The sequence below is a fragment of the Anomalospiza imberbis genome, chromosome 2 (genome assembly GCF_031753505.1).
Source record: "Anomalospiza imberbis isolate Cuckoo-Finch-1a 21T00152 chromosome 2, ASM3175350v1, whole genome shotgun sequence".
NCBI classification, from domain to species: Eukaryota; Metazoa; Chordata; class Aves; order Passeriformes; family Viduidae; genus Anomalospiza; species Anomalospiza imberbis.
Genome location: NC_089682.1, coordinates 2,842,355 through 2,857,096, shown reverse-complemented (window position 1 = coordinate 2,857,096; position 14,742 = coordinate 2,842,355). Strand labels below are relative to the sequence as shown.

Sequence of the window (14,742 nt, the reverse complement as noted above, 5' to 3'; positions counted from 1 at the left end):
AGCCAGGTGGTCGCTTTGGTGGGAAGTGTTAGTTCAGGTGTGGTTCCCCCTCCTCGCTGCTTGCCGGAGCTCGTTGGAATGGGAAACGGGCTGAGGGATGCTCTGCGTGCTGCAAATGCCTATTTGTATGTGTGTCTGTATGGGTATGTGTTCAGTGCAGCTTGGCGAGGACAGCAGCGGCTGTAGCGAAGCTTGGCTGGGAGAGCTTGAGAGGATTTAACAGAATCACGGAGTGGCTTGGGTTGGGAGGGACCTTAAAGATCATCCTGTTCCAATCCCCTGCCATGGGCTTCGTGCGTGTCCAACCTGACCTTGGACACTTCCAGCAGGCACAGCTTCTCTGGGCACGCTGTGCCAGCGCCTCCCCGGGAAGATTTCCTTCCTCCTATCCCATCTAAACCTGCTCACTTTCAGTTTAAGGACGTTCCCCCTTGTCCTTCCGCTCCATGTCCCTGGGAAATGCCCCTTTCCATTTTAGCAACATACTTTGAGCCCATATAAGGCTTTAGTCTAAAAATATATGCTGGGTTTGTGCCTTCAAGATTCGTGTCAGGGCTTTAAAACGTTGCTGGATCTGCTCTGGAATGTGAAGAGAGCCTTTGGGTCCTGAGAGCTGCTGCTTCTCCCCATTCAAAATGTTGTTTTAAGAGAGGAAAATGAGGTGGAAAACGAAAATCACAAATGAGCAGGGGTGGGGAAGGCTGTGGCAGCCCATGAGAGTGGAAAACCCCTGTGCCTGAACCAGTTCCACGTGGCACTGCTGGAAGCAAACCTGAAAGCGAGCTTGCTTGACGTTCAGGATTAGAAGTGGAACCGGCACTGCCCCCTGCTAGTCTGAATTATTGAAATGAATGGTGGATTTCTCTGAATTTGGCACTAAATGCCAGAATTGGTCTGGGTAAGGCTCTTCTTGCTGATGTTGATGCCTGTGTGCTTGGGAATTCTTTCAGTTGTTCCAGGCATTGCTGGGAAGGGATTTATGGAGCGTGTCAGTGGCTAAGTGCTCTTCAGGAAGCAGAGAAGCTTTTCATAAATTCAGTGGGTGAAGAGAACATTTGCAGTCAGGGAAAACACGATTAGAAATGCTGATGGAGTTGGCTCTATTTAAAACTAGGGTTTTTTTTGGTATTTAATGAAGATATTTCACGCTCAAGAGTGATGGTGGCAGTCTCAGACTCTTTCACAGCCAAGTGAAATACCTGATTCACCCTCCAATAAAGCCCTCAAAAACAAAACAAAGCTGTGTTTAGAGGAGTTCTGCCTCAGTTGCCTGGATTATTGTTCTGTGAAGAGGATTTCAGTTTATTTCTGCTCTTTGCTGCACTCCTGCTCATTTCTGAAACAGCTTCAGTCCTTGCACAGCCAGCGCATTTTTTTCTGTCTGCAGTGCTATTCATGCAGACTGATTTTATAATCTGCTCGGTTTATTGGTGTTTACTGGGAGCTGGGAATTCTATTCATGCAGACTGATTTTATAATCTGCTCGGTTTATTGGTGTTTACTGGGAGCTGGGAAGCCCTCTGGGGAATTGCAGCTTGGCATGAAGTTTGGCATGGACTCAGGGCTGTTATTCAATATGATTTTGCCTCTTTCAAATACGCGGTGACAGCGTTTGACTCTGAGAATCCCTGGGGCAGGTCCTGTTGTGCTGCACCTCAGTGTGAGGGCTCTGGCTCTGCATCACTGGGGAGCTCTTCACATCACCTCTGAAGAGATAAAACGTTAATTCAGATTTTTGCTTTTTGCTTCTGGGCAGCCAGCAAAGCTCCTTTGCTCTCTCAGTAGCTTGGACTGTGATCAGTAGCTTGCTTAAGAGACACTACCAAGTCATAAATCATAACCTGTAAAGGCTTTTTTTTTTTTGTTTGTTTGATCTTTAGCCAAATGGGATGTTTAAGGTACTTTAAGCTTCCTGAGCTCAGTTCACTTTCCTGTGGGAGAAATCAGTGTTTGCTTGTGCAGCTTCTGTGCTCACCGAGGGTGGTTGGGTCAGCGAGCTGCCCCTCGGCATTCCGTGGTTTCATCCGAGGTGTGCAGTGATGAGCACGTTCAGTGCTAGAACTCGGTGCCAGAGGGGAATTCTTTCCTGACTCCACCTGGAATTATTGAAGGTGTGTGCTCGTGGCATGGCAGAAGGAAAATGTGGGAAATAGTAAAGGTAAGAGGATTTTTAGGATGTTGTGAAAGCACCATACGTGTTAGAAGTTTACACAAACAAGACAGGATTACTAAGATATGTTCCTTGAGCTTTATTACAACATTAATCTCATTACATAATTAAGACAATTAAAAGATAACAACAACTCACGTCTTACTAACAACAACCAAAAATTTCTTCGTTGTAGAACATTTAAAAAACTTTTCAACCAATAACATACTACCAAAACTTACAGATAATTATTCTAGCTAATTACTAAATAAATACATGTACACCTACTTCAAGCAATACTTATTATATACTTCCTATTAACAATACACAATTATTGAACTTAAAGCCTCCTACTATCTTACTAAACATCTTTTTATACAGTGTTAAAATCTATCATAACCAAACCTAAAACTCAAACTATGGTTTCATGTCCTTATTTACTGTACTGTTGTAACTTTTCTACTTGCAGACTTTACAACTACAGCTAACTCTGAGTTCTATGCTCTTTCTGTTTCTATAGCCTGCTTTCACAACTTTCTAAAAGTCTTCTTGCCTTTGCTACTTCCCACAGCAAAACAGCTGTTCCTAATATTCACCATTTTAAAAATATGGCAGACAAATGAAGTTCAGTGCAAAATGGATGTAAAAATTAAAAATGGATGTAATATTTTCCTGGGAAGCTGTGAGGTGTATCAAACACGTTTGTTGGTCTGCTGATTCCAGGTTTTGAGCTTTATTTGTTCCTTGCTGAGGGCAAGAGAGGGAACCTTTTGTAATTCAATGAAGAAAACTTTGATGCAATGATCTGCTGAGTGGTGGGTAGAACAACTTCGGGGAAAATTGATTCTGAACGAATTATTTATGAGCTTCATAGTGAATGAGGAATTTTGATGCAGAGGCATGAGGATTCAAGGTTCAGTGTGGATGGGAGAGGAGGATCAGGTGAATGAGGGATGCTGCCAGTGGCAAATGTCCCACAAGGGTCACAGTGCCAGTGGCTCAGGGGTTTGTGTTCCACCCTCTCTTCCCTTAAAGCTGAAAGCTGCAGTTTGAGTTGCCTTAAAAACGTGGCTTACCACTTTCAGTTTTACTTTCAGCATTCCTTTGCAGTGGTTCAGAATTTTATCCCTTTCTTTGTCTCGCGGGGAATGTGAAATAATCATCACCCTTCCTGTAAGGCTGGAGGGTCAGATTTGAATTTAAGCTGGGCATAATCTAAAAAGGAATTCTTAAATCAGCTGCTTCCTATACAGGCTTATTCTCCTTTCCCCTTTCTTTCAGTTCCTTGATGACTTAAACAGGTGGAGTGTGCTTCTCATTTCTCCCTTTATCCACCCTGAGAAGCTGCTGCCAGCAGAGCACATTGCTTTTGTGACAGAAAGCATTTCTGCTCAGACAGAGAACTTGCAGAAAGGACCTGACTCTTCAAAGGAGGTGAGAAACTCTCTTTGTTTCTTGCATAGAAAGGTTTCTTGCACAGATATTCAATATTCTTGCATAGCAGGGGGTACAGGTGGGTTGTGATGTTATGGGGAATAAAAAGGGAATTGCTTCATTCAGAACACTCTTAATAGTGAAGCTCTATTTTGTGTTTCAAGCAGACCAAGAGACATTTTGCTGAGACTTTTCAGTAGCATTTTTCTCTGGCTGTGGGTGGGAATTGCCCCCCTGCTCTGGAGCCAGGCTGGGAGAAGTTGGGATTGTTCAGCCCGGAGAAAAAAAAGGCTCCAGGGAGACCTCAGAGCCTAAAGGGGCTCCATGAGAGCAACTCTGGACAAGGAATGGAGTGACAGGACACAGAGAATGGCTTCCCACTGGGAAAGGGGAGATTTGGGTGGGATATTGGGAAGGAATTCCTGGCTGGCAGGGTGGGCAGGGGCTGGGCTGGAATTCCCAGAGCAGCTGGGGCTGCCCCTGGATCCCTGGCAGTGCCCAAGGCCAGGCTGGACACTGGGGCTTGGAGCAGCCTGGGACAATGGAAAATCCTTCTCCTGCTTTTTGTTAAGCCCCCTTTAGGCACTGGAAGGCTGTGAGAGAGGAGGGATGGATGTCAGTGCCCCCAGGGAAGAGGAGAAAAGGGAAGATGTCCATGTCAGGATGTGTCTGTGCAGGCTGCCTGCTGGCATCCCAGAGCTCTCCATGAACCAGGCTCTGCCCCAGGCTGGGATGACCCCTGGGGCCATGGATAAGTGTGGGAGATGGATTTGTAGAGAATTTTTAAAGCAGCATTAAAAGGGCTTAATTTAATTTGAAACCTTAAATTTAATTTAATTTAAACCCTAAAGTCAACATTTCTTATCTCAAAGTTTACATACAGCTGTGTGCTATGTGAGCCTTCTGTCAAACTTCAAGAATTCTCTACAAATCCATCTCCCACAGATGAGGTGCTGTCCCGCGTGTCCCTCAAGGGCCACCTGTCACCCCTGTTTCCTGGAATAAGCTTTCAGGCTCCTCCTTGGACTTCCAGGCAGTCACATCCACAGGTGCTCATGGCCTGGCTGCTTCCCTGGATGAGGATCTGTGTGAGGACCTGTGTAAAAGATCTTTTTAGTCTTCAAGTTGTTTGTTTTTTATCTTATCAGAGGTTCTACACACCATCTACACTAGACTTAGCACACAAAGGGAAGACAGCAGAAAAGACACAAAATGTACATTTTCAAGGTCTTTTAAACCTGTTTTATCTAATTAACTCTTAAATTGTACTTTATTTCTACTTTTCTACCAGCAACTAATTATTTGTCTGCCACACGACATCTGTATTACAGCTCTCCTTAAATAATCACTCTATACCACGAACACAATAGAAAATAAAGTAGATAAAGAAGAAAAAGGTCAAACAACACCCAAAATCCTCTATTTTGTCTTCTACCTCCGTACCAAAACCCCAAGACTCTAAATTTTTCATCCTGTGCTAAACTATACTACTCTCTATTTTACACACTCATAAATTCTATTTCAAGATCAAACAACACCTAAAATCCTCTATGTTCTCTTCTACCTCCAAACTAAAAACCCAAAACTCTCAATTTTTTCATCCTGTGCTAAACTATACAACTCTCTATTTTACACACTCATAAATTCTAACTCATCCCGAAGTCTTAAAAACCCTCTCCATAAACAAAAGCTAAAACCAGCGTTTGCCTAAGAATCGAGACTTGTTAAAACTAACAAAGAAATATTCCTTGTGCCCTAAGCTCCAAGAAGGATCCAGTGTTCTCCAGGTCCCCCTTCCCAGGAGATGATCCGGCAGGGCCCTGCTGGGGTGAACGTGGGGAGCAGAGGGGCTGGCAAACAGATTTATCTGAGGGCAGGAGGACAGCTTGGGAATGGGCTCAGCTCCAGGCTTGGGGCTGCAATCAGACTTTGGGAGCCTTTCCCCCCCTGCCAGTTGCAGAACAGAGCATGGGTTTGGAGCCTGTGGGTCAGGAGTGATGTCCAGAGGTGCTGCCTCTGGGGAAATCCTGGGCTGCATGGAGATCTGAGGCACCCAGAGCTTGGTGGGACCTTTTCTGCTCAAATCTTCTGGTCCTGATTCCACTGGGCACATATTGGAGAAAACCTGCATCAGCTGGTTTGGAAATTTTTTTATTTATTATATCCATCCAGGTGGGCTCTGCTTCTGGAGATAAATGAGCTGTGCCTTCCCTCTTGTCTCAGAGTGTACCTAGGCCAGCTCAGATGGAAGATTTTCTATTTTTCTTCTACTTTTTGTAGCAGAAAGATCCACAAAAACATCTGCATTGAAGCTGTAATTATCTATTCTTTTGGGGGTTTATTGGGTTTTTTAAAATCTTCTTGGGTTTCTTTAATTTTCCTTAGGATGGAAAATTTTGCATTCTTATGTGGACATTACTAATTGATTTAGAAAGCTCAAAAGTGATAGTCCAGGCAAAAAATCAAAATTAAAGAGGAAAGGGACTGCTGGCTTATTTTGTTTATTGTTCTTCTGTGTGAGCACAGTAAAATGCTCTTAATTTTCGTACCTCTGGCTGTCACCGTAGCCAGGGGCTGTAGGAATCCATTGCCCCTGGGGGAATTTCTGGCCAGAAAAGCCAATTTTTGTAGCACTGTCAGTGATCTGTGGCTGGTGAAAATGAGGGGGACTCAGAACACAGGAGTATGAATAACGTCTCATCTCTTGCTGTGAGCTGGCCTTTCATCCTTTATTCTGACAGAATTTTGATTTGGAACTGTAGCAGGAAAGCTGGGAAATATTCCCTGAGGGTTTTTGCTCTGCTCTGGAGCCAGTGGATTGTTGCCTGATTTCAGGGTCATAGGTTGTGGCAAGAGCTTTACTTTGTGAGCTGCTTCTGTGGGTAGCTGCTCACTTTGTTTGCACTGTGCAGCCGTAATTACATTTCACATCTGAGATTTTACCTGGTGCCAGGGAAGAAAGATCAAGAGCATCAGCAGATCTTCCTCACAGCTTCCAGGTGTGGGTGTTCCTTGTGCCTGTTCTTTGGGTAAGAAAGGATATTTACATACTCTGTAAGTGCCTCACCCTCCACCACTGAAGCTGGGACACACATTGAAGTCACACTGAAGCTGGGGCATGCTCTGGTGTCACAGAGCTGGGGTTTAACCCCCAGGTTCCAAGTGGTAAAGCCCCACACACTGCTCCCCTTTTCCTCTTGGAAAGGGAAATTTTCTCTAAGGCTTAGCAGAAATCATGGATCAGAGGACACCCAGCCAGGTTTCTTGTTAGATATCCAAAGGCCAGAAGGATAAACATGGATTGAGAGCCCACCTGCAGAGCTGCCCCAGCCCTGGGCCCAGCACAGTTCTCCTCACCCCAGCCCACGTTGTTTGTGCTCCTGGGCTGAGATTTGGATCATTTGTCCTTGGTGCCCAGCTGGAGCAGGAATTGTTTTGTCTCCCTGCTCTGTGCAGAGAGCTCACCATCCCATAATGTGAAGCTCAGATCCACACACTAAAGCAGCACAGAATGTGAAACACAGAAAAGCTCAAACCTGGGTCATCAGTTCCTGCAAGACTCATCAGGCAGGGTTACATTTTCTGTAGCATTTGGGGAGCACTTCAGTAGGTTCTCACTATGAGGAGCAGTTGACAGCAGCACTTTGGGTGTGGCAAAGAGGAAGAGAAAATTCTCCTCCTCTGCCCTGCTCAGGTGAGAGCCCACCTGCAGAGCTGCCCCAGCCCTGTCCCAGCCCAGGGAGGAGCTGGAGCTGCTGCAGAGAGCCCAGAGGAGGCTCCAGGATGAGCAGAGGGATGGAGCAGCTCTGCTGGCAGGAAAGGCTGGCACAGCTGGCATTGTTCACCTGTGTCACCAGAGGACACAAGGAAAAACAACGCACCACAGCTTTGGTCACCATGAAGAGACTAATTTATTTTTTCTGACTCCAATAGTTTATAGTTCTCAAAAGGTGCCAGTGGACTGGAGGGTGAACGTGCCACCTCTCCAATGACACTGGACAAACTACCAGTCTATCAAATTTCTCCACCTCTATGAAAGAATGCAAAACAATAGGTTGTTTACAGAAAGTTGTGTGAGAAAGTTCTCTACAAGAATGTAAACTCAGAAGGCTTCAGAAAATCCTAAGAAATCAGGGCGACACACCTGCACAGGAGAAGCTTTGGGCTGAGCTCAGTGTGGCCTTGCAGGGCCTGGAGGAGCCCCAGGAAACCTGGAGAGAGACAATTTCCAGGGGATGCAGGGACAGGACCCAGGGAATGGCTCCCACTGCCAGAGGGCAGGGCTGGATGGGAGATTGGGAATTGGGAATTATTCCCTGGCAGGGCGGGCAGGGGCTGGGATGGAATTCCCAGAGCAGCTGGGGCTGCCCCTGGATCCCTGGCAGTGCCCAAGGCCAGGTTGGACACTGGGGCTGGAGCAGCCTGGGACAGTGGGAGGTGTCCCTGCCATGGCAGGGTTTGGGAATTGGATAATTTTTAAGGTTCCTCCAACCCAGACCATTCTAGGATTCTGTGACTGACGGGTCTCATTTGGGTTTGTTGATTGCTAATCAGGAGCTGTCTTTGAGAATGCCTTAGAAAGGAGACAGCACCATTGGGGTTGTTTGTTCTGTCCTCTTGTTCCCTTGGGAAATACCACAACATCAAAAGCTGCAGCTGGATCCTCTTGGATGGTGTGTAAACTGTTTAATTGCAGTAAATAAAAAGGTAAATTTAGCTGATGGTCTAATTATGAACAAGTAGAATAACTGACAGCTCACCCTCAGTTTGTGCATCCAAAATAAGTTTTCCCTTCCTTCAGTCAGTGTTTTACATCTGGTGTGTGGTGATGAAAGCTGAACCTCATGGAAGAGGTGTCAGAGTGCTGCAGCTGCTCTGAGGGAATTGCACTTTGTCTCCCCATGCTTTGGAGCATGGCAAAGGCTGATTTTTTTTTTTTTAGGTCACAAAGGCAGGTCTCTAAAAAATCTTTCATTGGAGAACAGCTGGTTTGTGCATGCAGTTGTGTCTCCTACTTGTGCAGTGTTTCTTTCCTGAAAAAGAGGAATTTTTGAGGTAGATAAACATCTTGAGCCCTCATGAGGCTTCTGCTCATTTTTGTTAAACCCTTGTAGTTTAATTTTGTTCTTTTTATCAGCATTCTTGCTTGGCGTTTGTGCCGAAGGAAACAAATCCAAACAGATTTTTTCCTACAGCTCTGCTGCCATTTTGTTGCTTGGATCTTTCAGAGCCTTGATCTTTGGGAATGATTCCTCTGTACTCCCACTTGGTGTGGATGTTGTTCTCTTCCATCAGGGCTCAATCTTTGCTGCCTAAGGCAACCCCCCCAGTAAATTCTTCAATTCTCCTGCAGTTCCTCTTGCAAACTCACAATATTGTTGATATTGGGCATTTTTCCAGAACCTTTCCCAACTGAAAGCCATCCATATGCTCTGTTCTAGATTGTGAAGTGGTCAGACTTTTGTTCACCCTTGGCCTATAAACCTGGTGAACCTTTTAAGTTAATTGCTGAAGCCAGTGTAGATAATTTCAGTAGCCTTGGAGTAGCCTTCCTGGAAGACAGGCTGCAGATGGAGAACGGGATGGTGCCACACAGGATTGTTTGTAAGTACCCTCCTGATCATTTTTAATAGCACAGCACTTTTGGTTTATGGTTATTTTAGGACTTTGTGCGTAGTTTTTTATACCTACCTGAAAAATTTGCTTTTTTTTTTTTTTTTTTTTTTTTTGGCAGTGTTTTCTTCCTGTTGGGATTCCAGGTTGATCCCTTTGTAGCTCTGCTTTAATTTTGTAGGATTTGGAATGGTTTGGGTTGGAAGGAACCTTAAAAATCATCCATTCCCACCCCCTGATGTGGGCTGGGACCCCTTCCACTCTCCCAGGGTGCTCCAAACCAGAAGTTAGAAAATACTTCATTCAAATCTTGTCTGTTAATTCACAAATCTATCTAAAAAAACTCAAAAAAATCCAAAGCTGGAAGTTTTAGACAGATGTTCTCTTTTTATTTTTTTTTCATATTTGAAATTAAAGTGTATTCAAAGCTGAACATGGATTGAGAACAAATTGGGCTGGCATTTTTTTGGCCTTTTTTTTATGGGGTTGGTTTTTGGTTTGCTGTTGTTTTTTTTTTTTTTTTAATGTAGATCACAGTGCACAGGCAGAAATGAAGGAATGGCAAAATCAACAACATTCAGATGAAGTGCAAGAGGACAGGAATATTCTCCCAAAAGAATCTGAGGAGAAATTCTGTCCCTCTGGGTGCTGTTCTGCATAAATACTCCCCCAAGGAAGGATGGAAGCTGAGAGTGTCTCAGTCAGTCCCTTTTAAAAATGTTTTCTGCCTCCTTTTGCTTCCAGTGCTGTGTGGAAGCTGCTCCAGAGCAGGCTGGGGGAGGCTCTGGATGGAATAACAGAGGTTGGAAGCTCTGAAATTCCCTTGGAATATCAAAAAAAAAAAAAAAATCTTGCTTCATGTTTCTGCTCCAAAGGGGCTGTAGTTTCCTAGGAAGGAAAGGGATTGAAGTTGGATTAACAAAATTGTGTTAATCAAGTTTCTCCCTGGGTTAAAAGCATAATAAATTGATTTGGTTGCATCTGAGTGGGGAAGGATTCAGTAAAGTTTTTCAGATTTTGCCTTGAAGTGTTTTCATGGCTCAGCAGCTGAAGAAACTCTCCCTTGTGATGAGTACTTTTTCTCTCCTCTTTGCTCTGCACATTTCAAGCTGGCAATAATCATCTTTGCTCTTCTCACTTGTATTTGCTCTGAATTATCTTCACATTTCTATCATTTTCGGGGGAAACGGGAATTTTTAACAGTTCTTATTTTCTTGTTTACCCTTGGATTCTTAGCTCCCAAATCTTGCTGTGGGTTGCTCTCTCTCCCTTTCTGCAGACTGAAATCTGTTCAAATGTCTTTTTACTCCCTTTTCTTGTGCCAAACCTTTATCTGCAGCCTTCAGCAGTGCAAGGGACGTGGTTCAATATCTATCTTACCCAATACCATCACTTTATTAGCTTATTTCAAAATAGTTTATTTCAAAACAGCAGCAATTTTAAACCCTGCCCTCCTTAGAAGGGCAGTATTTTTCCAGAGGTATTTTCTTTCCTTCGTTTTGTCTTTAGATTTATGGTTGGAGTGCAAATCTGTGTTGTTCTGGGGGGGAAATAGGATTTGTTGTGTCACATAGGTGAAATTCTTGCTGTTACAGGGCGTTTGTACTGAAATGAAATTCTGCTGTTAATGATATTTATCCTAACCCTTTTAATCTCATTATTCTAACCCCTTTTTTGGTATCCTGTACCTTTTGCAGCTGTGCATTTAGAGGAAGCTGCTCTGAAGGAGTTGGCACGGGAGGCACCATCGGTGGAAGAGAAGAGCACAGACATGGATGCAGTAACTCCTGCTGGGAAATCAGCATTAGGACAAGCTGAGGAGGACAAATCCAAGCTGGAAGAAGAAAGGGAGCAGGAGGAGACAGGAGCTGGGGAACACCACCACTTGCACGTTTCCAGCTGCCACGAGTGTCAGCAGCTTGAGGACATCACCATTGAATCGGTGAAATTCGCCTCTGCAGAAAACATTCCAGAGCTTCCCGAGGACTGCAGCAGCAGCAGGGAGGAGAAGGAGCACGAATGTCTGCAAAAAGGAATCAAAAGAATAAACCTGGCTGGGAAACCCCCCAACATCTTGATTTACCTGGGCTCTGAGGCTGCCAAAGGGAGGTTTGAGCAGGTGAAGTCCGTCCTCAGGGAGTGCATCGATGCTGAGAGCTACACCGTGTACCAGCTGCACCAGGAGCAAGTGCTCAGGGACCCCTGGGCTGACAACTCCCTGCTGCTGCTCATTGCCACCGAGGAGCCCATTCCTGAGGGCATCCACAGCCAGTTCATGGCATTTCTGTCCAAAGGGGGGAAGATCCTTGGGTTTTCCTCGTCCTTCACGTTCGGGGGCGTGCAGATAAAGCACAAAAACAAACTGAGGAGGGTTGTGCACGAGCTGGTGGTGTCTAAAAAGGACAGCACTGAGGTGAAGCTGAACCTGCTGGTCAGTGGCTGTGTTTTTGAGGAAGGCATGAAGGGAGATGGCAGCAGAGTGAAGGTGCTGAGTCGATTGAATAATGCTGCTAGAGACACGGTGATTGTGCACCTGACTCACGGGAGCAGTGGAGGAGAAGCCATCCTTTCCCAGGTACTGTGAGCAGGCAGGAGTTCATGCAGTCCTGATAAATTGTTCCCATTGCATGCTCTTGGGGGTTCCTGTCAAGGGGAGGTGTGGAATCATGGAATGCTTTGGGTTGGAAGGGACATTAAAGCCCATCCAGTGCCACCCCTGCCATGGCAGGGACACCTCCCACTGTCCCAGGCTGCTCCAGCCCCAGTGTCCAGCCTGGCCTTCGGCACTGCCAGGGATCCAGGGGCAGCCCCAGCTGCTCTGGGATTCCCATCCCAGCCCCTGCCCACCCTGCCAGCCAGGAATTCCTTCCCAATATCCCACCCAAATCTCCCCTTTCCCAGTGGGAAGCCATTCCCAGCTGTAAGTGGATGTCCTGGGTGTAGAAGGGATCCAAGTGCAGGGTGGGTTTCACTTGGTGTTAAAGAAGGGGAATGTCACTGCTGGGAAAACACTTTTTTTATTTTCACCACGGAGCCAGATGTGTGTGGGTTAGGCAAGGTAAAACAAAGAACAGTTTTGTGCAGGAAGCAGGAATTTTCCTCATTAATGCATGGAAATATCTCCAAGGGGTGCCAGAGGATGGTGCCAGACTTCCCAGTGGTGCCCAGTGACAGCACAGGGAGCAGTGGCCATAAACTAAACCCCAGAAAGTTCCACCTCCACTTGAGCAGAAATTTCCTTCTATGGATGTGGCAGAGCCCTGGAACAGCTGCCCAGGGAGGTGATGGAGTCTCCTTTTCTGGGGACATTCCAAACCCACCTGGGCACTTTCCTGTGTCACCTGCTCCAGGTGACCCTGCCTTGGCAGGGGTTCATCTCCCGAGGTCCCTTCCAACCCCAGTTATTCAGGGATTTTGTCATGTTTCAGAGCAGAGCTTTCCCTTTCTCCCTGCTGGAGGTGGTACAGGAATACAGCTTGAGCAGATTTTGGGAGGTGGGAAATAATTCCCACAAAATCCTTACCAAACTAGGAATTGTGGCAAAGCAAGAAGTGCAGAATAAACCTTGCTGGAAACTTTTGTGTTTCCTGAGTCCTTATTCAGGCTTTAAAGGTTTAAATGTTTGATATTCTCTGCACCTATCAAATAGCTCAGAGAATCTGGGGAGTGGAATTGGGGTAGTCTAGAATGAGCCAAAATCATTAATTCCACTTAAAAATAGTATGCCAGGAAGTAGGTGCCTCTCCAGTATCATGGTATTGGGATGTCTGGTTAAAAAACCACCAAAACAGCCAAAGAAAGCCCCCAAAAATGGAACAGATAAATTCAAGTGTTCATAATATATTTTTCTTCATTTCACCTTCTGGATAATAGGTGAGGAAGCTTTTCCACAGGAAGGTAAATGTTGGTCACTGATTATTGAAATGATTTAAATATTCCCAGCTAAAGTTTGGGGTGATGGAAAGGCTGATAAGATGTGCCATGAAGTTTAGAAAATAAATCTGCCAAACACATCGAGAAAAGCAGAGCAAGGTTTATTTTCCAATATTAAGTTAAGGATGAACCAACTTTATGAAAGGTTCCATTTTTACCAATATTTTAGGTAGGGAACTTTCTCAGGAGCCCAGAGCACCGAAATTTAACTGCTCAGGGATCAGGTATCAAGACTCTTGTAGCACTTAGAGAGCTCAGAAATATTCAGGGGGTTCTTAGAAGTGTTTTTGTCTTTTATCAGCTTAAATCTGCTGGATTTTTGGGAATTCTGTTAGACATTGGAGGATATTTATTTCTTTATTTGTAGGCAGCTCTGCCACCCATGTGCTGCTAGAAAATGGATTTGATTCTGTCCCTGCAAGTTCTGCTTTGCTGCACCTTTTAAATTGATCCTCCTTCTGTAGTAAAATTTAATACTCCAGAGGTTTTCCCCAGGAAAAAGAAAAGGGCATCAGAGCACAGCTTCAAAAGTCAGATTAAAAGGATTAGTGTGACATTTTATAATTCTAAATGACTTCCAGTCTGGATTTGAAAAGCCCTTATTGTTCCCAGGCAGTGACATCAGCCATGGAATATTCTGGCAGATTTGTTTCCTTTTTTTCTATACTCCTCTGGTGGGTGAGTGTGTCCTGCCTCCTTTTTAATGTATTTTTTTTTACAATTGGGTTGGAAAGGATCTTCAAATGATCTCGTTCCACCCCTGCCATGGCAGGGACACCTCCCACTGTCCCAGGCTGCTCCAGCCCCAGTGTCCAAGCTGGCCTTGGGCACTGCCAGGGATCCAGGGGCAGCCACACTCATTCATTTCCCTGAATTTCAATGAAAATACATAAAACACAAAGAACATCATTACATTTTGCAAAGTGGAAGAAATGAACAAAAAGAAGACCTTTTTTAATAGCAATAAATGAATCTGCAGAGAGTCCAAGTGTGGATTCTTTGGGTGGTTTTGTTTGGTTTTTTTGTTTGTTTGTTTGTTTGTTTTTTGTGTTAAGGCCAGGATTAAATGTGTGGACAGTATTTCTTGCTGGGACTCAGATGTTTATCAGTTCTTGTCTCTGTCACAGTCTCACAAACCCTGAGCTCTGCAGCACTTCACTCCAACAAACTAAAAATGGAGCCCATCTCTCTCTCTCCAAGGCCTTTTAAGGATCAGCTGTCCAATTAAGAAATGACACCTCAATTATTGTCACTTTTAACCCAATACCCAACCACCCGTGCCCGCAATGGGGACTTTTTTATCCAATTGCACAAAACCACCCAAACCCATGGAGAAGGAGGTGAAGGAGAAGGAGCAGCCTCCACCCTAAAACCTCCATCCTGCTTTATATCTATTGCTGCATCCTAAACCCTTAAACTCTGAGTTTCCCACCCTGTGATCTCACACACTTCTGTTCAAACGCCACCCCACAATCCCAGTTCTGTCATTCCATTTTGGAAGCTTCTCCAGGGCCTCAGGTCAGTGCAGTGTTCTCCTGGGGGTCAGGGCCTGGCAGCACAGAAAGTCTGGAATTCTCAGCAGCCAGGGCTCCAACATTCAAGGGCTTTGAAAT

At 45.1% G+C, this 14,742-nt stretch overlaps 1 protein-coding gene across 5 annotated transcripts in view; it reads left to right on the top strand.

The window, feature by feature from the left end:
* HLCS (holocarboxylase synthetase) overlaps positions 1-14,742 on the top strand; it is a 129,487-nt gene that overhangs the window by 522 nt on the left and 114,223 nt on the right. For 4 of the 5 annotated variants that reach the window (XR_010995773.1, XM_068179520.1, XM_068179523.1 and 1 more), the window contains exons 2-4: positions 3,431-3,583; positions 9,025-9,187; positions 10,894-11,771. Coding sequence is in view for 3 of the 5 variants with exons in the window: in XM_068179520.1 (XP_068035621.1) it covers positions 3,431-3,583; positions 9,025-9,187; positions 10,894-11,771 (1,194 nt within the window). In the remaining 2 variants the exon portion in view is untranslated. Of the gene's footprint in view, positions 1-3,015; positions 3,092-3,430; positions 3,584-9,024; positions 9,188-10,893; positions 11,772-14,742 lie in introns of those variants that run through there. The other variant, XR_010995774.1, reaches the window with a different exon arrangement.